We start from the raw sequence: 22,841 nt of genomic DNA on the forward strand, positions 1-22,841 counted from the left end.
TATGTGTTCCCTCCTCTGCTTCTCATACCTAAGGTGCTGAGAATTATAAGACGTAGAGGAGTAAGAACTATACTCATGGCTCCGGATTGGCCAAGAAGGACTTGGTACCCGGAACTTCAAGAGATGCTTACAGAGGTCTTATGGCCTCTGCCGCTAAGAAGGGACTTGCTTCAGCAAGTACCATGTCTGTTCCAAGACTTACCGCAGCTGCGTTTGTCGGCATGGCGGTGGAAAGCCGGATCCTAAGGGAAAAAGGCATTCCGGAAGAGGTCATTCCTACCCTGGTCAAAGCCAGAAAGGAGGTGACCGCACAACATTATCACCACATGTGGCGAAAATATGTTGCGTGGTGTGAGGCCAGGAAGGCCCCACAAAGAAATTTCAACTCGGTCGTTTCCTGCATTTCCTGCAAACAGGAGTGTCTATGGGCCTCAAATTGAGGTCCATTAAGGTTCAAATTTCGGCCCTGTCGATTTTCTTCCAGAAAGAATTGGCTTCAGTTCCTGAAGTCCAGAAGTTTGTCAAAGGAGTATTGCATATACAACCCCCTTTTGTGCCTCCAGTGGCACTGTGGGATCTCAACGTAGTTCTGGGATTCCTCAAATCACATTGGTTTAAAACCAGTCAAATCTGTGGATTTGAAGCATCTCACATGAAAAGTGACCATGCTCTTGGCCCTGGCCTGGACCAGGCGAGTGTCAAATTGGTGGTTTTTTCTCAAAAAAGCCCATATCTGTTTGTCCATTCGGACAGGGCAGAGCTGCGGACTCGTCCCCAGTTCTCTCCCTAAGGTGGTGTCAGTGTTTCACCTGAACCAGCTTATTGTGGTGCCTTGCACCTACTAGGGACTTGGAGGACTCCAAGTTGCTAGATGTTGTAAGGGCCCTGAAAATATGTTCCAGGACGGCTGGAGTCAGGAAAACTGACTTGCTGTTATCCTGTATGCACCCAACAAACTGGGTGCTCTTGCTTCTAAGCAGACTATTGCTAGTTGGATGTGTAATACAATTCAGCTTGCACATTCTGTGGCAGGCCTGCCACAGCCAAAATATGTAAATGCCCATTCCACAAGGAAGGTGGGCTCATCTTGGGCGGCTGCCCGATGGGTCTCGGCTTTACAACCTTGCCGAGCAGCTACTTGGTCAGGGGCAAACACGTTTGCTAAATTCTACAAATTTGATACCCTGGCTAAGGAGGACCTGGAGTTCTCTCATTCGGTGCTGCAGAGTCATCCGCACTCTCCCGCCCGTTTGGGAGCTTTGGTATAATCCCCATGGTCCTTTCAGGAACCCCAGCATCCACTAGGACGATAGAGAAAATAAGAATTTACTTACCGATAATTCTATTTCTCGGAGTCCGTAGTGGATGCTGGGCGCCCATCCCAAGTGCGGATTATCTGCAATACTTGTACATAGTTACAAAAATCGGGTTATTATTGTTGTGAGCCATCTTTTCAGAGGCTCCGCTGTTATCATACTGTTAACTGGGTTTAGATCACAAGTTGTACGGTGTGATTGGTGTGGCTGGTATGAGTCTTACCCGGGATTCAAAATTCCTCCCTTATTGTGTACGCTCGTCCGGGCACAGTACCTAACTGGCTTGGAGGAGGGTCATAGGGGGAGGAGCCAGTGCACACCACCTGATCGGAAAGCTTTACTTTTGTGCCCTGTCTCCTGCGGAGCCGCTATTCCCCATGGTCCTTTCAGGAACCCCAGCATCCACTACGGACTCCGAGAAATAGAATTATCGGTAAGTAAATTCTTATTTTTTACCCCATGTTCCCTCACAGCCTAAAAAGGCGCCGTTTTATCAGGTACAGTCCTTTCGGACTCAGAAAAACAGGCGTGGAAAAGGCGGGTCCTTTCTGTCCAGAGGCAGAGGTAGGGGAAAAAGGCTGCAACAAACAGCAGGTTCCCAGGAGCAAAAGTCCTCCCCCCGCTTCTTCCAAGTCCGCCGCATGACGGTGGGGCTCCACAGGCGGAGCCAGGTACGGTGGGGGGCCGCCTCAAAAATTTCAGCGATCAGTGGGCTCGCTCACAGGTGGATCCCTGGATCCTGCAAATAGTATCTCAAGGGTACAAACTGGAATTCGAGGCGTCTCCACCCCACCGGTTCCTAAAATCTGCCTTGCCGATTACTCCTTCAGACAGGGAGGCTGTGCTAGCGGCAATTCACAAGCTGTATTCCCAGCAGGTGATAATCAAGGTGCCCCTACTTCAACAAGGACGGGGTTACTATTCCACACTGTTTGTGGTACCGAAACCGGACGGTTCGGTGAGACCCATTTTAAATTTGAAATCCTTGAACACATACATAAAAAAATTCAAGTTCAAGATGGAATCGCTCAGGGCGGTTATTGCAAGCCTGGACGAGGGGGATTACATGGTATCCCTGGACATCAAGGATGCTTACCTGCATGTCCCCATTTACCATCCTCACCAGGAGTACCTCAGATTTGTGGTACAGGATTGCCATTACCAATTCCAGACGCTGCCGTTTGGACTCTCCACGGCACCGAGGGTGTTTACCAAGGTAATGGCGGAAATGATGATACTCCTTCGAAGAAAGGGAGTTTTAATTATCCCGTACTTGGACGATCTCCTAATAAAGGCGAGGTCCAAGGAGCAGTTGTTGGTGGGAGTAGCACTATCTCAGGAGGTGCTACACCAGCACGGTTGGATTCTGAATATTCCAAAATCACAGCTGGTTCCGACGACACGTCTACTGTTCCTGGGTATGATTCTGGATACAGTCCAGAAAAAAAAGTGTTTCTCCCGGAGGAGAAAGCCAAGGAGCTGTCATCTGTAGTCAGAGACCTCCTGAAACCAAAACAGGTATCGGTGCATCACTGCACGCGGGTCCTGGGAAAGATGGTGGCTTCTTACGAAGCAATTCCTTTCGGCAGGTTCCATGCCAGAATCTTTCAGTGGGACCTGTTGGACCAATGGTCCGGATCGCATCTTCAGATGCATCGCCTAATAACCCTGTCTCCAAGAACCAGGGTGTCTCTGTTGTGGTGGCTGCAGAGTGCTCATCTTCTAGAGGGCCGCAGATTCGGCATACAGGACTGGGTCCTGGTGACCACGGATGCCAGCCTTCGAGGCTGGGGGGCAGTCACACAGGGAAGAAACTTCCAAGGACTATGGTCGAGTCAGGAGACTTCCCTACACATAAATATTCTGGAACTAAGGGCCATTTACAATGCCCTAAGTCGGGCAAAATCTCTGCTTCTACACCAGCCGGTACTGATCCAGTCAGACAACATCACGGCAGTCGCCCATGTAAATCGACAGGGCGGCACAAGAAGCAGGATGGCAATGGCAGAAGCCACAAGGATTCTCCGATGGGCGGAAAATCACGTACTAGCACTGTCAGCAGTGTTCATTCTGGGAGTGGACAACTGGGAAGCAGACTTTCTCAGCAGGCACGACCTCCACCCGGGAGAGTGGGGACTTCATCCAGAAGTCTTCACGCTGATTGTAAATCGATGGGAACGGCCACAGGTGGACATGATGGCGTCCCGCCTAAACAAAAAACTAGAGAGATATTGCGCCAGGTCAAGGGACCCTCAGGCGATAGCTGTGGACGCTCTAGTGACACCGTGGGTGTACCAGTCAGTTTATGTGTTCCCTCCCCTGCCTCTCATACCAAGGGTACTGAGAATAATAAGAAAACGAGGAGTAAGAACAATACTCGTGGTTCCGGATTGGCCAAGACGAGCGTGGTACCCGGAACTTCAAGAGATGATCTCAGAGGACCCATGGCCTCTGCCGCTCAGACAGGACCTGCTGCAGCAGGGGCCCTGTCTGTTCCAAGACTTACCGCGGCTGCGTTTGACGGCATGGCGGTTGAACGCCGGATCCTGAAGGAAAAGGGCATTCCGGAGGAAGTCATTCCTACGCTGATTAAAGCCAAGAAAGATGTAACTGCAAAGCATTATCACCGCATATGGCGGAAATATGTTGCTTGGTGTGAGGCCAAAAAGGCCCCAACAGAGGAATTTCAACTAGGTCGTTTTCTGCATTTCCTACAAGCAGGAGTGACTATGGGCCTGAAATTAGGCTCCATTGAGGTACAGATCTCGGCTCTGTCGATTTTCTTCCAGAAAGAACTAGCTTCACTACCTGAAGTTCAGACATTTGTGAAAGGAGTGCTGCATATTCAGTCCCCGTTTGTGCCTCCAGTGGCACCTTGGGATCTCAACGTGGTGTTGAGTTTCTTAAAATCACATTGGTTTGAGCCACTTAAAACCGTGGATCTAAAATATCTCACGTGGAAAGCGGTCATGTTATTGGCCTTGGCTTCAGCCAGGCGTGTGTCAGAATTGGCAGCTTTGTCATGTAAAAGCCCTTATCTGATTTTCCATATGGATAGGGCGGAATTGAGGACTCGTCCCCAGTTTCTCCCTAAGGTGGTATCGGCTTTTCACTTGAACCAACCTATTGTGGTGCCTGCGGCTACTAGGGACTTGGAGGATTCCAAGTCACTGGATGTAGTCAGGGCCTTGAAAATTTATGTTTCCAGGACGGCTAGAGTCAGGAAAACTGACTCGCTATTTATCCTGTATGCACCCAACAAACTGGGTGCTCCTGCTTCTAAGCAGACTATTGCTCGCTGGATTTGTAGCACAATTCAGCTGGCGCATTCTGCTGCTGGACTGCTGCATCCTAAATCAGTAAAAGCCCATTCCACAAGGAAGGTGGGCTCATCTTGGGCGGCTGCCCGAGGGGTCTCGGCTTTACAACTTTGCCGAGCTTCTACTTGGTCAGGGGCAAACACGTTTGCAAAATTCTACAAATTTGATACCCTGGCTGAGGAGGACCTTGAGTTCTCTCATTCGGTGCTGCAGAGTCATCCGCACTCTCCCGCCCGTTTGGGAGCTTTGGTATAATCCCCATGGTCCTTTCGGAGTTCCCAGCATCCACTAGGACGTCAGAGAAAATAAGATTTTACTCACCGGTAAATCTATTTCTCGTAGTCCGTAGTGGATGCTGGGCGCCCATCCCAAGTGTGGATTGTCTGCAATACTTGTACATAGTTATTGCCTAACTAAAGGGTTATTGTTGAGCCATCTGTTGAGAGGCTCAGTTGTTTTCATACTGTTAAACTGGGTATAGTATCACGAGTTATACGGTGTGGCTGGTAGGAGTCTTACCCGGGATTCAAAATCCTTCCTTATTATGTCAGCTCGTCCGGGCACAGTGTCCTAACTGAGGCTTGGAGGAGGGTCATAGTGGGAGGAGCCAGTGCACACCAGGTGACCTAAAAGCTTTCTTTAGTTGTGCCCAGTCTCCTGCGGAGCCGCTATTCCTCATGGTCCTTTCGGAGTTCCCAGCATCCACTACGGACTACGAGAAATAGATTTACCGGTGAGTAAAATCTTATTTTTTCTTAGTAAAGCTCTAAAGCTGTATCAGATCTGTGCAGAACTTCCCCAGCTGAAACTGTACTAAATACTCTTTAAGAAAGTCTGGCACCTAGAAGTTGCAGTCTTTACCAGGCTAGCGTCTACTAGTGTGCAATCAAACAGCTCTGCTCGGGGGTTCACTACGGCTGGCCGGCGGTCGGGCTCCCGGCGACCAGCATACCGGCGCCGGGAGCCCGACCGCCGGCTTACCGACAGTGAGGCGAGCGCAAATGAGCCCCTTGCGGGCTCGCTGCGCTCGCCACGCTACGGGCACGGTGGCGCGCTACGCGCGCCACACTATTTTATTCTCCCTCTATGGGGGTCGTGGACCCCCACGAGGGAAAATAAGTGTCGGTATGCCGGCTGTCGGGCTCCCGGCGTCGGTATACTGAGCGCCGGGAGCCCGACCGCCGGTATACAGAAGACCACCCCTGCTCGGCTGCACACAAACAGATGGGCTGGCTGAGCAGCTCCGCCTCCTGGTGCTCTGATTGGCAGCTCGGCATACAGAGAGATAAGGGCGTTCTGCGAAGCCAGACCCCTGTGACTCATGGCACGCCCCCGTGAGATGTGACCACACCCTCTACTGCACGCAGAGTTTTAGAGCCCCAGTCCATCCCTGAGTTACTCTGTTACATCATAGAAATAAATTAGTTTAAGCAGGGCCCAGTATTTACTTTGCGGTCGATTCAATTCTCTGACAGTTGAATAGCGCCAGGAATTAGCTTCCGGTGCTATTCAATACAACGCCAAGTGACACTCTATTGTCGGGAATTCTTCTCTCACCCCCGGGGGATGCGAGAGGAAATCCAACAAAAGTGCTGCCGCGAGGCTGATTCTGTTGGGAATCAGCATCGCGGCAGGGAGTTAAGTCGGAAAATGCCCGTTCTCCCGACAAATCAACCTGTTAAGTCCGGGAGGACGGGCATTCGCTGACTTAGCTTGAGCTGAAATGAATAGCGACGGGACCTAATTCCCGGCGCTATTCAACTCTCGGAGTATTGAATCGACCCCTTTATTTTCCCACTTCCCTCCATTAAAATGTTACGCATATGTTCATGGTTATCTTGTTATGATGATCATTGGGTGTGTGAATTACCCTGCTGCTCTTTGTATGCTAACCATTTGAAGAGTTCTTGAGTATTATTTTGTGTTTGAGGAGTGTGTTCAGCAACGGGGAAACCAGGGAAATTGTGAGAAACACACTGTAGTCATATGTGAAGCAAAGTTTCCAGGTATATTAAAAAACGGGTGATGTGGTTGTTAAATCTTCTATCATATGAATGTCCACACATGGTGCAGTTGTAGGTCAGTTTGATCAATTGAACACATTGGGGGAGATTCAAATGTTTGAAAAGTCGGTTTGGTGTCTGTTTATTCCTGTCTATTAGATAGGAAAAAACAGACACCCAACCGACTTTTCAAACATTTGAATTCCACCCATTGAAGGATGAGGGCTTGTTTTACACAAACAGTATCCACTCCAAGGAAACATTTGTAACTACAAGAGGAAAAAAACTTGCTTTTGATTTGGTAAATGAAGACCCTAAACTAGAGGTGTGTGACTTAGACTTATACTGTGTTCTGTAAAGTGTACAGTAACTTTGTGCCAAAGATGTTTCTTCTCCTGTTTACAGTATCCCCCGAGAGGTATACATATGGTCCTTCCGTTGTAGACTCCGGAAAACAGATGGACGGATGTTTAAACACGACACCTTCACAAGCCACTGAAGAAATCTGGGAAACAGGTAAAATACCTGATTGTATGCCAGCGGGGATTGGCATTAGTAACACTACATTATCTTGACACTGCTGATCTCCACAGTCTAAATCCATTAAGAGGGGGGATCTGTGGGGTTTTCTATGCCTGATCTTGTTCTATAAAATGGTTGGAACATTGGATCTAAAACCGATCATCTTCACAGGTTCTAATGGCAACAAAAGGAAGCGAGTAGGAAATGTAAAGGGGCGCTGCCCAAGACCAAAAAAGAACAAAGTGAGCAATGTTCCTCCACAGGCAGAGACTGCTCAGACCAAAGTCACATGTGGTAAGTATAGTCATATCTCCCATGTATGTGTCCATCAGCCTCCAGAACTCCTCATCTGTGACCCGATGGGGAACCTTTTACATGTGTACTCGCCCTATGTGCCACAGCCAACCAAGAGTCTATGTAAAGCGCTGCTTAGTTCAGTTCTCAGTGTCTCATACTCTTTGTAAAGTGGAATGCCCTATTGTCTGCCCACTAATGGTTTCCTCGCCTACTGCAAAGTAATACTAGCTTCTCTGGTAGTAACTCTAACTGACCCCAAAACTAAATGACTTCTTGTGTTAATTGACTCTGCATGGATAAGAGTCGTAGTACATAATAAGTGCTGTAGCACCATCCAGGGGACCAAAATACCTCTCCCTCATGTTTACCAAAGCTGCTAATTTCCGATTACGCTAACCGGATGGTATGTCTGGACTGCAATCTGCACTTTCTGTACCGCACTGATCACATGCTGATCTGTCATTTCCTGCCTAGCGAAGTATACTACATCACCTGCTGTAATCTTACACTGGAGCAAAAAACACAGTATCAAGCAGTTTACCATATGGCGATGCCAGTATAGTGGAGTAATAGTCCTCCTATACAAATTATTAGGTGCCTTTCTATTCTATTCTGTTAGAAACTTGCTCAACCAATGGTGTGCTGTTTGTAATTAAAGCTTCATTCCGCCAAAAACAGAATTTTACTTATACAGTACGTGGGATATCCTACAAAAAACACTGTTCCGAAAGACTGGCTTTTCCGAGCCTTGCGCCTGCCTATTCACTCGCTCCTTAGTGTATGCTTGAATGAAAATAGACTTTTAGTGGCAAATGGGAGTAGATTGCAGCAGATATTGCTGGATTCTGGTTTGCAGGGGATGGGGCGGGGGCAGGACACAATGTAAGTAACCTTTCCAAAACTGTGTGGAATTGCCCATTAATCACTCCACTAATTCATAGGTTCCCAATCTCTGTCCTCGGGATCCAAACAATGCATGTTTTCCAGGTTTCCCTCACAGAATCACAAGTGAAAAGGGTCACCTGAGGATCTTTAAAAATCTGTCTGAGAGTAATGGTTACACTTGGTCACCTGGTGGGTGACCTGGAAAACGTGACCTGTTTGGGGTCAAAGGACAGAGTTTGAGACCCTATGCACTAGCTACACCACTCCAAAAAGAACGTTGCAGCCTTCTGGCAGTTTTATAGGTTTGTTTCAGTCCTTCCACAAAAGACCTAGAACACTTTCAAATAACACGCTTGTGGAGGGCAGCTTAAAATGAAATGCACATGCTTTAAGTTTTGTCTTTAGTGTGTCCTAGAACCCACCCAGCCCATGTGTTCAGTACACACGTGCCAATTGCAGTCACCACGACGTTTTCTACATTTAAAAAGGCTGAGAAAAAACTTGCTGCTGTGTTGCTGTTACCTAGTGCACCCTAGTACTAATTCAGCCATTAAAATCGGCCTTATTGATCATTACACCGTGTCAGTCTGATAGCACACCCATTCATTGTTTTCTCTGCAACAAGGTGCCAGTCTAATGTGTCTTGTCTAACTTGTCTCTGCTCCAACGTCTCTCACATTTTGACAGTTACAGGAAATGAGTGCTTAAGAAGACATTTACTAATTAAACTAGTAAATACATAAAACAAATCTTCATACCTGTGCTACGTGGATGAAACAGTAAGACCTTTCACCTCTTCCGTGTCGTGTTTTTCCTTTCTCTAACCCATCTCTCACTGGCAGAAGGGCTGTGTGACAACGCAGTTTTTGCAGACCCCTGTGACAGTGAGGGGAATGGCGAGTGTAGGATTTTCCATTGCTGGGGAGATTGCATGTTGTCTGCTACTATAACCTCTTCAGTATAGATGAAAAACCATGTTGCCTCCGTATAGACACACCTCTAAAGATCAAGTGTTTAAGTGCACTGTATTGTATTCTTTAATTCAGTACTTGCAAAACGTTCTTTGGTGCAGAAGCAATAAAAAAAGAGCACAGGGTGTCTTGTGCCAGTCTTCTAAGACTACATTTTATATGTAAAAAAAACAAAAACAAAAAAAACTGCCTTCAGAGGGGTTGTTGGGATCAGTAAAATGTATTTAGAATGGCGTGTATATAAATGTTTTGCACCATTGTATAACACCTATATGGTGCATCTGGAGGCTTCATTATGTCCTGATCATTGCGCTGTTGCTGTCCTGTTTTTTTTTTGTTTTGTTTTTTGAAGTATGACCTTATTTGAAAGTTAGGTTCCACAGTAGGAGTAAAAAGTCATTCTACACCATAAAACGTCGTAATGTACCAGTCTGTCTCTCATTCAGAACCAGTTTTACATTAAGTGAGCGCTAGTTTATACATTGATACCTTATGAAGACTTCTAATCCTACTTCATTATTTTTAATATTAAAGCATCAATTCTTATGTATGCTTTGTTAGATAATATGTATGCAGACTTTTTTTTTTATTTTTTATGATTTCACCCATGACAGGAGCTGTTTAAAAGTGGGCAAAATATAAATGAACTTGATCACTTTTAAGGCGTTCCTGTATGGTGGTTTTTCTTTTGTTTTTTCACCTTCCAGTGCTCCTCCTAACGTATCCTCTGAAATGTCATGGTGTTTGTTTATTCTCTACAGTCGACTTTCTCTAAAATTTAAATTCCAGGTTTACTGAGCAAAGGTTGATGCTTAAGAGAGAAAGTCTCTCTGTTAAGGAAATGATCATGGTCTCAACCCTTCAAAAGTTACAAGCGTACGATATAAATAAGGTAAATGTAAGACTTCTATACGTGAGAGCCGGTTGCGTCAGATAGAATTCCATAGACGTCAGTACAACGTGACCGCCACGGTCTTCCTCTCAGCATGCAGATACAGGAGCCGCATACTTTGATCTGTTAAACATTTGAGTTGGGAGAGTGGCGTTTATAGGTCTACTCCCTGTCCCTACTCAATGTTCACCTAATTGGCAACAGCTGATATTAAATGTTCCCTTTTTTCCAACTGCCACACTCGCCTATTTTACCTAAAATTTGTTGCATTCAGCTGCGTATACTAGAACTGTGCAAAACCGATGAGACACGCAGAATCCTTGTTAGTCTCCCTTTGCTGCAGATACCAGAAATAAAAGGTCCTGTTGAATCTGTCCTTAGAACTTCAGTTTATTACAATCTGGTTACCATTTATTTTTTTATTTTATATTACCAGCTATAGCCAGGGTTGTTTTTTTTTTTTTTTTACTTAACTATTTACACCTATCAAAGCTGCTTAAGTATTCTCGACAAAGATGGAAGTAATGGCTGTGATACAGGGGCCTGATTCAGATGAGGTCGCTATGCTGACATAGCAGCGATCCGTTTTCAGTGATGAAACTGCGATGCATTACTAGGTTAGTAGCCGCCCACAAGTGAAGAAATGCCTCCCGAAGCTATCGCAACTAGATGTGAGGAACATCGAATCCCTGAGTGCCTTCACAGCCGCGCAGAATGCCCGCAGGACTTTAAGACACTGTCGCCATGTTAAATGTGTACAAGAACGCAGTCGCATGATTCCCCTTTGTTTTTGCAGACACCCCTCCACATGTCCTCTTCCTGTAATTCACTCTGTGACGGTTCCTTACTGCGTCATCGCAGATGTACTCCAGCATGTGCGCACTGCGGCCGCGATGCATGATGCGCAGTCTGCCGATAATCACTTACTTGCGACACCTTCAAAGTTGCAACCGCATCTGAATAAGGCCCACAGTGCTTCCTTATCGGAGAAACCTTTGGTAAATTTACACTGCAGAATTCCCAACAGCGACATTGTTAGGTATCTTACACTTCATTCTGTCTGATGAGCTCTCCGCAGGCAGATCTTTTCTCTGACGTCCTAGTGGATGCTGGGTACTCCGTAAGGACCATGGGGAATAGACGGGCTCCGCAGGAGACTGGGCACTCTAAAAGAAAGATTAGGTACTATCTGGTGTGCATTGGCTCCTCCCTCTATGCCCCTCCTCCAGACCTCAGTTAGAATCTGTGCCCGGCCCGAGCTGGTTGCACACTAGGGGCTCTCCTGAGCTTCTAGAAAAGAAAGTATTTGTTAGGTTTTTTATTTTCAGTGAGATCTGCTGGCAACAGACTCACAGCTACGTGGGACTTAGGGGAGAGAAGCAAACCTACCTGCTTGCAGCTAGCTTGTGCTTCTAGGCTACTGGACACCATTAGCTCCAGAGGGATCGAACACAGGGCCCGACCTCGATCGTCCGTTCCCGGAGCCGCGCCGCCGTCCCCCGTGCAGAGCCAGAAGACGGAAGAAACCGGAGGAAATCGGCGGCTGAAGACTTCGGTCTTCATTAAGGTAGCGCACAGCACTGCAGCTGTGCGCCATTGCTCCCTATGCACATCACACACTCCGGTCACTGATGGGTGCAGGGCGCTGGGGGGTGGGCGCCCTGGGCAGCAATTAGAGTACCTTACATGGCAAAAAGCACATAATACAGTCTAATAAACTGTATATGTGCATAATCCCCCGCCATAAAAGTATATAAAAAAGCGGGAGAAGTCCGCCGAGAAGGGGGCGAGGCTATCTCCCTCAGCACACCGGCGCCATTTTCTCTTCACAGCTCCGCTGGAAGACAGCTCCCCAGGCTCTCCCCTGCAGTTTCCAGGCTCAAAGGGTAAAAAAGAGAGGGGGGGGCACTAAATTTAGGCGCAAACTGAGTATATTAAGCAGCTATAGGGAAAAATCACTTTTGTTAGTGTAAATCCCTGTTTATATAGCGCTGTGGTGTGTGCTGGCATACTCTCTCTCTCTGTCTCCCCAAAGGACTTTGTGGGGTCCTGTCCTCAGTCAGAGCATTCCCTGTGTGTGTGTGCGGTGTGTCGGTACGGCTGTGTCGACATGTTTGATGAGGACGCTTACGTGGAGGCGGAGCAGGTGCCGATAAGTGTGATGTCGCCCCCTGCGGGGCCGACACCTGAGTGGATGGATATGTGGAAGGTATTAACCGACAGTGTCAACTCCTTACATAAAAGGTTCGATGATGCAGCTTTGGGACAGCCGGCATCTCAGCCCGCGCCTGCCCAGGCATCTCGGAGGCCGTCAGGGGCTCAAAAACGCCTGCTACCTCAGATGGCTGACACAGATGTCGACACGGAGTCTGACTCCAGTGTCGACGAGGATGAGACAAATATACAATCCACTAGGGCCATCCGATGTATGGTTACGGCAATTAAAAATGTGTTGCACATTTCTGACATTAACCCGGTTACCACAAAAAAGGGTATTATGTTTGGGGAGAAAAAGCAGCCAGTGACTTTTCCCCCATCTGATGAATTAAATGAATTGTGTGAAGAAGCGTGGGGTTCCCCAGATAAGAAACTAGTAATTTCTAAGCGGTTACTAATGGCGTACCCTTTCCCGCCAACGGATAGGTTACGCTGGGAGACATCCCCTAAGGTGGACAAAGCGCTCACACGCTTATCAAAAAAGGTGGCACTGCCGTCTCAGGATACGGCCGCCTTAAAGGAGCCTGCAGATAGAAAGCAGGAGGCTATCCTGAAGTCTGTGTATACACACTCAGGTACTATACTGAGACCTGCTATTGCTTCAGCATGGATGTGCAGTGCTGCAGCAGCGTGGTCTGATTCCCTGTCTGATAACATTGATTCCCTTGACAGGGACACTATATTGCTAACCATAGAGCATATTAAAGACGTAGTCTTATATATGAGAGATGCACAGAGGGACATTTGCCGGCTGGCATCTAGAATTAATGCGATGTCCATTTCTGCCAGGAGAGTATTATGGACTCGGCAGTGGACGGGTGATGTTAATTCTAAAAGGCACATGGAAATTTTGCCTTATAAGGGTGAGGAATTGTTTGGGGACGGTCTTTCGGACCTCGTATCCACAGCAACAGCTGGGAAGTCGACTTTTTTACCTCAGGTTCCCTCACAGCCTAAGAAAGCACCGTATTATCAAGTACAGTCCTTTCGGCCTCAGAAAGGCAAGTGGGTTAGAGGCGCGTCCTTTCTGCCCAGAGGCAGGGGTAGAGGGAAAACGCTGCACCATACAGCCAGTTCCCAAGAACAAAAATCCTCCCCTGCTTCCACTAAGTCCACCGCATGACGCTGGGGCTACACACGTGGAGCCAGGTGCGGTGGGGGCCCGTCTCCGGGACTTCAGCGACCAGTGGGTTCGCTCACAGGTGGATCTCTGGGTTCTACAAGTGGTATCTCAGGGATACAAGCTGGAATTCGAGACGTCTCCCCCTCGCCGTTACCTCAAATCAGCCTTGCCAGCTACTCCCCAGGACAGGGAGGTAGTACTGGCGGCAATTCACAAGCTGTACCTCCAGCAGGTGATAATAAAAGTTCCCCTCCTTCAACAGGGACGGGGTTACTATTCCACAATGTTTGTGGTACCGAAACCAGACGGTTCGGTGAGACCCATTCTAAATTTGAAATCCTTGAACACTTATATAAGGAAGTTCAAGTTCAAAATGGAATCGCTCAGGGCGGTTATTGCAAGCCTGGAAGAGGGGGATTACATGGTATCACTGGACATCAAGGATGCTTACCTACATGTCCCCATTTACCCACCTCACCAGGTGTACCTCCGTTTTGTGGTACAGAACTGCCATTACCAATTCCAGACGTTGCCGTTTGGTCTGTCCACGGCACCGAGGGTGTGTTCCAAGGTAATGGCCAAAATGATGATACTCCTTCGAAAGAAGGGAGTTATAATTATCCCGTACTTGGACGATCTCCTTATAAAGGTGAGATCCAAGGAGCAGTCGTTGATCGGAGTAGTACTATCTCAGGAAGTGCTACAACAGCACGGCTGAATTCTGAATATCCCAAAGTCGCAGCTGGTTCCTACGACGCGTCTGCTGATATTGGGCATGTTTCTGGACACAGAGCAGAAGAAGGTGTTTCTCCCGGAGGAGAAGGCCAAGGAGTTGTCATCTCTGGTCAGAGACCTCCTGAAACCAAAACAGGTGTCGGTGCATCATTGCACGCGAGTCCTGGAAAAGATGGTAGCTTCTTACGAAGCAATTCCCTTCGGCAGGTTCCATGCAAGGAACTTTCAGTGGGACCTGTTAGACAAGTGAGGATCGCATCTTCAGATGCATCGGCTGATCCCCCTGTCCCCGAGGGCCAGGGTGTCTCTGCTGTGGTGGCTGCAGTGTGCTCATCTTCTCGAGGGCCGCAGATTCGGCATTCAGGACTGGGTCCTGGTGACCACGGATGCAAGCCTCCGAGGTTGGGGAGCAGTCACTCAGGGAAGAAACTTCCAAGGACAATGGTCGAGTCAGGAGACTTCCCTACACATAAATATTCTGGACCTAAGGGCCATTTACAATGCCCTAAGGCAAGCAGAACCCCTGCTTCAAAACCAGCCGGTGCTGATTCAGTCAGACAACATCACGGCTGTCGCCCATGTAAACCGACAAGGCGGCACGAGAAGCAGGATGGCGTTGGCAGAAGCCACAAGGATTCTCCGATGGGCGGAGTATCACGTGCTAACACTGTCAGCAGTGTTCATTCCGGGTGTGGAAAACTAGGAAGCAGACTTCCTCAGCAGGCACGACCTCCACCCGGGAGAGTGGGGACTTCATCCAGAAGTCTTCACGCAGATTGTGAACCGTTGGGAACGGCCACAGGTGGACATGATGGCGTCCTGCCTCAACAAAGAGCCAAAAAAGTATTGCGCCAGGTCACGAGACCCTCAGGCGATAGCTGTGGACGCACTAGTGACACTGTGGGTGTACCAGTCGGTTTATGTGTTCCCTCCTCTTCCTCTCATACCCAAGGTACTGAGGATAGTAAGTAAGAGAGGAGTAAGAACTATACTCGTAGTTCCGGATTGGCCAAGAAGAACTTGGTACCCAGAACTACAAGAAATGATCTCGGAGGACCCATGGCCTCTGTCTCTCAGACAGGACCTGTTACTGCAGGGGCCCTGTCTGTTCCAAGACTTACCGCGGCTGAGTTTGAAGGCTTGGCGGTTGAACGCCGGATCCTAACGGAAAAGGGCGTTCCAGATGAAGTAATTCCTACGCTGTTAAAGGCTAGGAAAGACGCTGCCTGAAGTTCAGGCGTTGTTAAGGGAGTGCTGCATATTCAGCCCCCTTTTGTGCCTCCAGTGGCACCTTGGGATCTCAACGTAGTGTTGGATTTCCTAAAATCACATTGTTTTGAGCCACTTCAGAACGTGGAGTTGAAGTATCTCACGTGGAAAGTGGTCATATATATATATTTGGCCTTGGCTTCGGCTAGGCGTGTGTCAGAATTGGCGGCTTTGTCATGAGAAAGCCCTTATCTGATCTTCCATAGGGACAGGGCAGAATTGAGGATTCGTCCACAATTTCTCCCTAAGGTGGTATCAGCGTTTCATTTGAACCAACCTATTGTGGTGCCTGCGGCTACTCGGGACTTGGAGGATTCCAAGTTGCTGGATGTAGTCCGGGCCCTGAAAATCTATGTTCCAGGACGGCTAGAGTCAGAAATACTGACTCGCTGTTTATCCTGCATGCACCCAACAAGCTGGGTGCTCCTGCTTCTAAGCAGACTATTGCTCGCTGGATCTGTAGCACGATTCAACTTGCACATTCTGCGGCTGGACTGCCGCATCCTAAATCAGTAAAAGCCCATTCCACGAGGAAGGGGGCTCTTCTTGGGCGGCTGCCCAAGGGGTCTCGGCATTACAACTTTGCCGAGCTGTTACCTGGTCGGGGTCAAACACGTTTGCAATATTCTACAAGTTTGATACCCTGGCTGAGGAAGACTTTGAGTTTGCTCATGCGGTGCTGCAGAGTCATCCGCACTCTCCCGCCCGTTTGGGAGCTTTGGTATAATCCCCATGGTCCTTACGGAGTACCCAGCATCCACTAGGACGTCAGAGAAAATAAGAATTTACTCACCGGTAATTCTATTTCTCGTAGTCCGTAGTGGATGCTGGGAGCCCGTCCCAAGTGCGGATTTTCTGCAAAACTTGTATATAGTTATTGCTTAACTAAAGGGTTATTGTTATGAGCCATCTGTTCAGTGAGGCTCAGTTGTTGTTCATACTGTTAACTGGGTATAGTTATCACAAGTTGTACGGTGTGATTGGTGTGGCTTTTATGAGTCTTACCCTGGATTCCAAATCCTTTCCTTGTAGTGTCAGCTCTTCCGGGCACAGTTTCCCTAACTGAGGTCTGGAGGAGGGGCATAGAGGGAGGAGCCAGTGCACATCAGATAGTACCTAATCTTTCTTTTAGAGTGCCCAGTCTCCTGCGGAGCCCGTCTATTCCCCATGGTCCTTACGGAGTACCCAGCATCCACTACAGACTACGAGAAATAGAATTACCGGTGAGTAAATTCTTAATTTATCATCTGATATCTACTGCTGCAAAAAGTATTTTTCTACTGTAGTGGGGATTTTATTTTTAAAAATTTTTTTTTTTAAATGATAACTTGTGTGGGGGGGCGGGGGGGAAGTAAATTGAAAAACCTTTGTCGTAAGTAACTTGCTGCTTTAGAAAAGAAATGTTCTGTGTTTTTGTCAAAAGCTCAATCTGTCTCTCTCGGTTCACAGTTAAGACCGCCAATGGAAAAAGCATTATAAAGCTGCTCTGACAGCCTGGCACTGCAACTCAATGGTAAACATGGGAGCAAAAATACAAGCTTGTTTTGTTTCTGCTTCAGTCTGCGCTGTATTATACAAGCTGCTCCACTCATCAGATAATTATCTCACCATGGACACTCATTGTCTTAAGAAGTCCTAAAATCAACTGTTTTTGCCTGTTCTTTTATTTGTGGTGTTGTATAAATAAAGAGTAATACATATATACCACGTTGCTAAACAGAATTTCACAGATACAATATTGTGCAAGGATGTTGCTTGGCTGCAAGAGGGTAAGGGACTGTTCTATGCTGGTGCTTCTGCAAGGCTCAGACTGGTGACTTGCTGGCAATAAACTTTAGCTGAAACTAGAAGCCCACCTACATGGTCTAAACATGCAGTTTGTTTATTGGTTCACCTGCCAATATCTATCCTTTCCAAAATTCAGCCTGTTTGTTCAGTGCAAGCTAATGACATCACAGGCATTTTGTGGTGGCATTCGTGTTTGTTACTCTAATACAGGCTAGTAATGGTTCCAGATAACACTGGTTTAGTCAACAAAAGAGACATTGTGACTACATGAAAGGGATGCTTTAATTCATGAAAGTCTCCCCCCCCCCCCCCCCCCCCCTCCTGTCATAAATCGCTACTGCAGTGGGTCACCAATTTGAATGCTTACGGAATCAAGGAAACTATTAGTCCTTCATTTTCTTTCACAGAAACTATAACGCAATGGTTTATATAGTTCTTTGTAAGAAGTGGTAAGCCATTTGTTTCTTTGCTATTAACTACTAGACATGGGAAGGTAATTAATGAATGAAAAACTGAAACAATCTTAAGTTTAAATTAAGCGTGTAAAATTTTTTTTTATTGTTGAATGTACGTGGAGAACATTTGTTTCAGTCTTCACAGACAGGCTAGACTTCTCAGTGCTTCATCCATAAATTTCGTAATATGTTGCATTCCATTTGAATCACTGCGTAAGGACCCACGGTCATGGTTAATGCAGCCAGTAAAGCTAGGTACGCAGTATTCAGTTTTTGTTTATTTGTTGTCCCGGCCATTTTTCGGCAAGTGGAAGGGCATGATGATGGCAGTATTCACACTAGGATTTTTATTTTATTTTTACCGTTTTTTCCACCACACTGAATTTGCATACATCCGCCTAATAGTGGATACAGTAATCAAGATAACTGCAGGAAATTTGGGCAGACACACATTTCATGATATTGGGACCTTTTGGCCAATATCTTCTGTCAAGACAGACCAATTGTATAATCAAAGCAGAACATTTCTGCCTTTTCTTGGACCTTTTTATCAGCGTTTGACCAAAATGCTCATATCTATACACTACATAATAAAACAGGCCAATCATCCAATCTGCCCACTAATTGTATAGTGTTTACCTAGTTTTAGACCAGATTCCACATTCCAGTGTTTTGAATGTGTGGATTGCAGCCAGTAATGGCTCTATACATGTAGTCTTTCAGTTGCATGGACTGTAAAAGCATAAAGTTTTATATTGGTGGATATACCCTGAAAAGGCAGGTCTGTCTGTGATGTATCTGATCTGAGCAAAACACAACAACATGGTAAACATATACTCTAGAACAGGGCTGGCCAAACCAGTCCTCGAGATCTACCAACAGTTCACATTTTCCAGACCACCTAGCTGGTGCACAGGTGTAGTCATTACTAATTAAGATGTGCTGCATTCATTCCTAACTGACAATTCTACAGATCTCCAGGAGGCCTGGAAAACATGAACTGTTGGTAGATCTCGAGGACTGCTTTGGCCAGCCCTGCTCTAGAATCTTGGTCTGTGGGATGGAATCATTGTTTAATGCAAAACCAATCCCTTCACATCCTGCTCAGAAATAGGGCATAAGTGTTAAAATGCTAATGTTCACGATGGAGGAAGTGTCTTAAAGGCGGCATCCTGTGACTGTTTAGCAACACATTGCCCCCACTCTCCACCAACAAACCTAGATCAGAGTTGGCCCCATTATCTGAGGTTTCTCTGACGTCCTAGTGGATGCTGGGAACTCCGTAAGGACCATGGGGAATAGCGGCTCCGCAGGAGACAGGGCACATCTAAAGAAAGCTTTAGGATCACCTGGTGTGCACTGGCTCCTCCCCCTATGACCCTCCTCCAAGCCTCAGTTAGATTTTCTGTGCCCGACGAGAAGGGTGCACACTAGGGGCTCTCCTGAGCTCTTTGTGAAAGTTTTAGTTTAGGTTTATTATTTTCAGCGAGACCTGCTGGCAACAGGCTCACTGCATCGAGGGACTAAGGGGAGAAGAAGCGAACTCACCTGCGTGCAGAGTGGATTGGGCTTCTTAGGCTACTGGACATTAGCTCCAGAGGGACGATCACAGGTTCAGCCTGGATGGGTCACCGGAGCCGCGCCGCCGGCCCCCTTACAGAGCCAGAAGAGCGAAGAGGTCCGGAAAAATCGGCGGCAGAAGACTTTCCTGTCTTCAGATAAAGGTAGGCGCACAGCACCGCAGCTGTGCGCCATTGCTCTCAGCACACTTCACACTCCGGTCACTGAGGGTGCAGGGCGCTGGGGGGGCAGCGCCCTGAGACGCAATAAATCGATAGAAAACCTTTTATGGCTAAAATAAATGCATCACATATAACTCCTGGGCTATATGGATGCATTTAACCCCTGCCAAAACATACAAGAAAACGGATGATAAGGACGCCGAGAAAGGGGCGGAGCCTATCTCCTCGGCACACTGGCGCCATTTTCCCTCACAGCTCAGTTGGAGGGAAGCTCCCTGGCTCTCCCCTGCAGTCACTACACTACAGAAAGGGGTTAAAAAAGAGAGGGGGGCACAAATTAGGCGCAGTATAAACAATACAGCAGCTATAAAGGGAAAAACACTTATATAAGGTTATCCCTGTATATATATAGCGCTCTGGTGTGTGCTGGCAAACTCTCCCTCTGTCTCCCCAAAGGGCTAGTGGGGTCCTGTCCTCTATCAGAGCATTCCCTGTGTGTGTGCTGTGTGTCGGTACGTTTGTGTCGACATGTATGAGGAGAAAAATGATGAGGAGACGGAGTAGAGTGTCTGTAATAGTGTTGTCACCCCCTGGGGGGTCGACACCTGAGTGGATGTACTGTTGAAATTGCGTGACAGTGTCAGCTTTGTATAAAAGACAGTGGTTGACATGAGACAGCCGGCTACTCAGCTTGTGCATGTCCAGACGTCTCATACAGGGGCTCTAAAGCGCCCGTTACCTCAGATACAGACGCCGACACGGATACTGACTCCTGTGTCGACGGTGAAGAGACAACAGTGATTTCCAATAGAGCCACACATTGCATGATTGAGGCAATGGAAAAAGTTTACACTCTTCTGATAATATAAATACCACCAAAAAAAAGGGGTATTATGTTTGGTGAGGAAAAACTTCCTGTAGTTTTCCTGAATCTGAGAAATAAAATGAGGTGTGTGATGATGCGTGGGTTTCCCCCCGATAACAATTGATAATTTCTAAAAAGTTATTGGCAGTATACCTTTTCCCGCCAGAGGTTAGGGTGCGTTGGGAAACACCCCCTAGGGGGGATAAGGCGCTCACACGCTTGTAAGAACAAGGGCTCTACCCTCTCTGGAGATGGCCGCCCTTAGGGATCCTGCTGATAGAAAGCAGGAGGGTATCCTAAAATGTATTTACACACATACTGGTGTTATACTGCGACCAGCAATCGCCTCAGCCTGGATGTGCAGTGCTGGGTTGGCGTGGTCGGATTCCCTGACTGGAAATTTGATATCCTAGATAAGGACAATATATTATTGCCTATAGAGCAATTAAAAGATGCATTTCTATATATGCATGATGCACAGCGGAATATTTGCCGACTGGCATCAAGTATAAGTGCGTTGTCCAATTATACCAGTAAAGTGGTCAGGTGATGCGGATTCCAAACGGCATTTGGATGTATTGCCTTAACAAAAAAGGGGATGTACCACAGGTCGCCTCTCAAAATAAGACGCCGTATTATCAGGCGCAGTCCTGGTTGGCAAGCGGACAAAAGGGTTCCTCTTTTCTGCTCGTGACAGAGGGAGAGGAAAATGGCTGCAGAGATCAGCCAGTTCTAAGGAACAGAAACTCTTTTCCGCCTCTGCCAAGCCCTCAGTATGACGCTAGGGCTTTACAAGTTCAGGCACGGTGGGGTCCCGTTCTCAATGAATTTCAGTGCGCAGTGGGCTCACTCGCAAGTAGACCCCTGGATCCTTCAGGTAATATTTCAGGGGTACAAATTGGAATTCGAGACGTATCCCCCTCGCCGTTTCCAAAGGTCTGTTTTACCGACGTCTCCCGCTGACAGGGAGGCAGTTTTGGAAACCATTCACAAGCTGTATTCCCAGCAGGTGATAATCAAGATACCCCTCCTGCAACAGGGAACGGGGTATTATTCCACACTATTGTGGTACCGAAGCCAGACGGCTCGGTGAGACCGATTTTAAAATCTAAAATCTTTGAACACTTGCATACAGAGGTTCAAATTCAAAATTGAGTCACTCAGAGCAGTGATTGCAAACCTGGAAGAAGGGGACTACATGATGTCTCGGGACATCAAGGATGCTTACCTTCATGTCAAAATTTACCCTTCTCACCAAGGGTATTTCAGGTTATGGTACAGAACTGTCACTATCAGTTCGGACGCTGCCGTAGGGATGGTCCACGGCACCCCGGGTCTTTACCAAGGTAATGGCCGAAATGATATCCCTTCGAAGGAAGGAAATTTTAGTTATCCCTTACTTGGACGATTCCCTGATAAGGGTAAGATCCAGGGAACACTTGGAAGTCGGTGTAGCACTATCTCAGGTAGTGTTGCGGCAGCACGATTGGACTCTTAATATTCCAAAATCGCAGCTGGTTCCGACGACTTGTCTTCTGTTCCTAGGGATGATCCTGGACACAGTCCAGAAAGAAGGTGTTTCTCCCGGAGGAGAAAGCCAGGGAGTTATCCGAGCTAGTCAGGAACCTCCTAAAACCGAACCAAGTCTCAGTGCATCAATGCACAAGGGTTCTGGGTAAAAATGGTGGCTTCCTACGAAGCAATCCCATTCGGCAGATTCCACGCAAGACTTTCCAGTGGAACCTACTGGACAAATGGTCCGGGTCGCATCTTCAGATGCTTCAGCGGATAACCCTGTCACCGGGGACAAGGGTATCCCTCCTGTGGTGGTTGCAGAGTGCTCATCTTCTAGAGGGCCGCAGATTCGGCATTCGGGACTGGGTCCTGGTGGCCACGGATGCCAGCCTGCGAGGCTGGGGAGCAGTCACACAGGGAAGGAATTTCCAGGGCTTATGGTCAAGCCTGGAGACATCACTTCACATAAACATTCTGGAACTAAGGGCCATTTACAATGCCCTAAGTCAAGCGAAACCCCTGCTTCAGGGTCAGGCGGTATTGATCCAATCGGACAACATCACGTCAGTCGCCCACGTAAACAGACAGGGCGGCACGGGAAGCAGGGGGGCAATGGCAGAAGCTGCAAGGATTCTTCGCTGGGCGGAAGATCATGTGATAGCACTGTCAGCAGTGTTCATTCCGGGAGTGGACAACTGGGAAGCAGACTTCCTCAGCAGACACGATCTACACCCGGGAGAGTGGGGACTTCATCCAGAAGTCTTCCACATGATTGTGAACCGTTGGGAAAAACCAAAGGTGGATATGATGGCGTCCCGCCTCAACCAAAAACTGGACAGGTATTGCGCCAGGTCAAGAGACCCTCAGGCAATAGCTGTGGACGCTCTGGTAACACCGTGGGTGTTCCAGTCAGTGTATGTGTTCCC

General features: G+C 47.6%; 1 protein-coding gene across 7 annotated transcripts in view; it reads left to right on the plus strand.

Annotated features, from left to right (window-relative positions):
* Positions 1-22,841, plus strand: part of DEDD2 (death effector domain containing 2) — a 43,659-nt gene that overhangs the window by 14,553 nt on the left and 6,265 nt on the right. For 2 of the 7 annotated variants that reach the window (XR_010188550.1, XR_010188553.1), the window contains exons 3-5: positions 7,045-7,155; positions 7,333-10,206; positions 17,000-17,063. Coding sequence is in view for 1 of the 7 variants with exons in the window: in XM_063942356.1 (XP_063798426.1) it covers positions 7,045-7,155; positions 7,333-7,455 (234 nt within the window). In the remaining 6 variants the exon portion in view is untranslated. Of the gene's footprint in view, positions 1-7,044; positions 7,156-7,332; positions 11,205-16,999; positions 17,253-22,841 lie in introns of those variants that run through there. The other 5 variants (XR_010188554.1, XR_010188551.1, XR_010188552.1 and 2 more) reach the window with 5 other exon arrangements.

Source organism: Pseudophryne corroboree, chromosome 10 (genome assembly GCF_028390025.1).
Source record: "Pseudophryne corroboree isolate aPseCor3 chromosome 10, aPseCor3.hap2, whole genome shotgun sequence".
Classification (NCBI taxonomy): Eukaryota; Metazoa; Chordata; class Amphibia; order Anura; family Myobatrachidae; genus Pseudophryne; species Pseudophryne corroboree.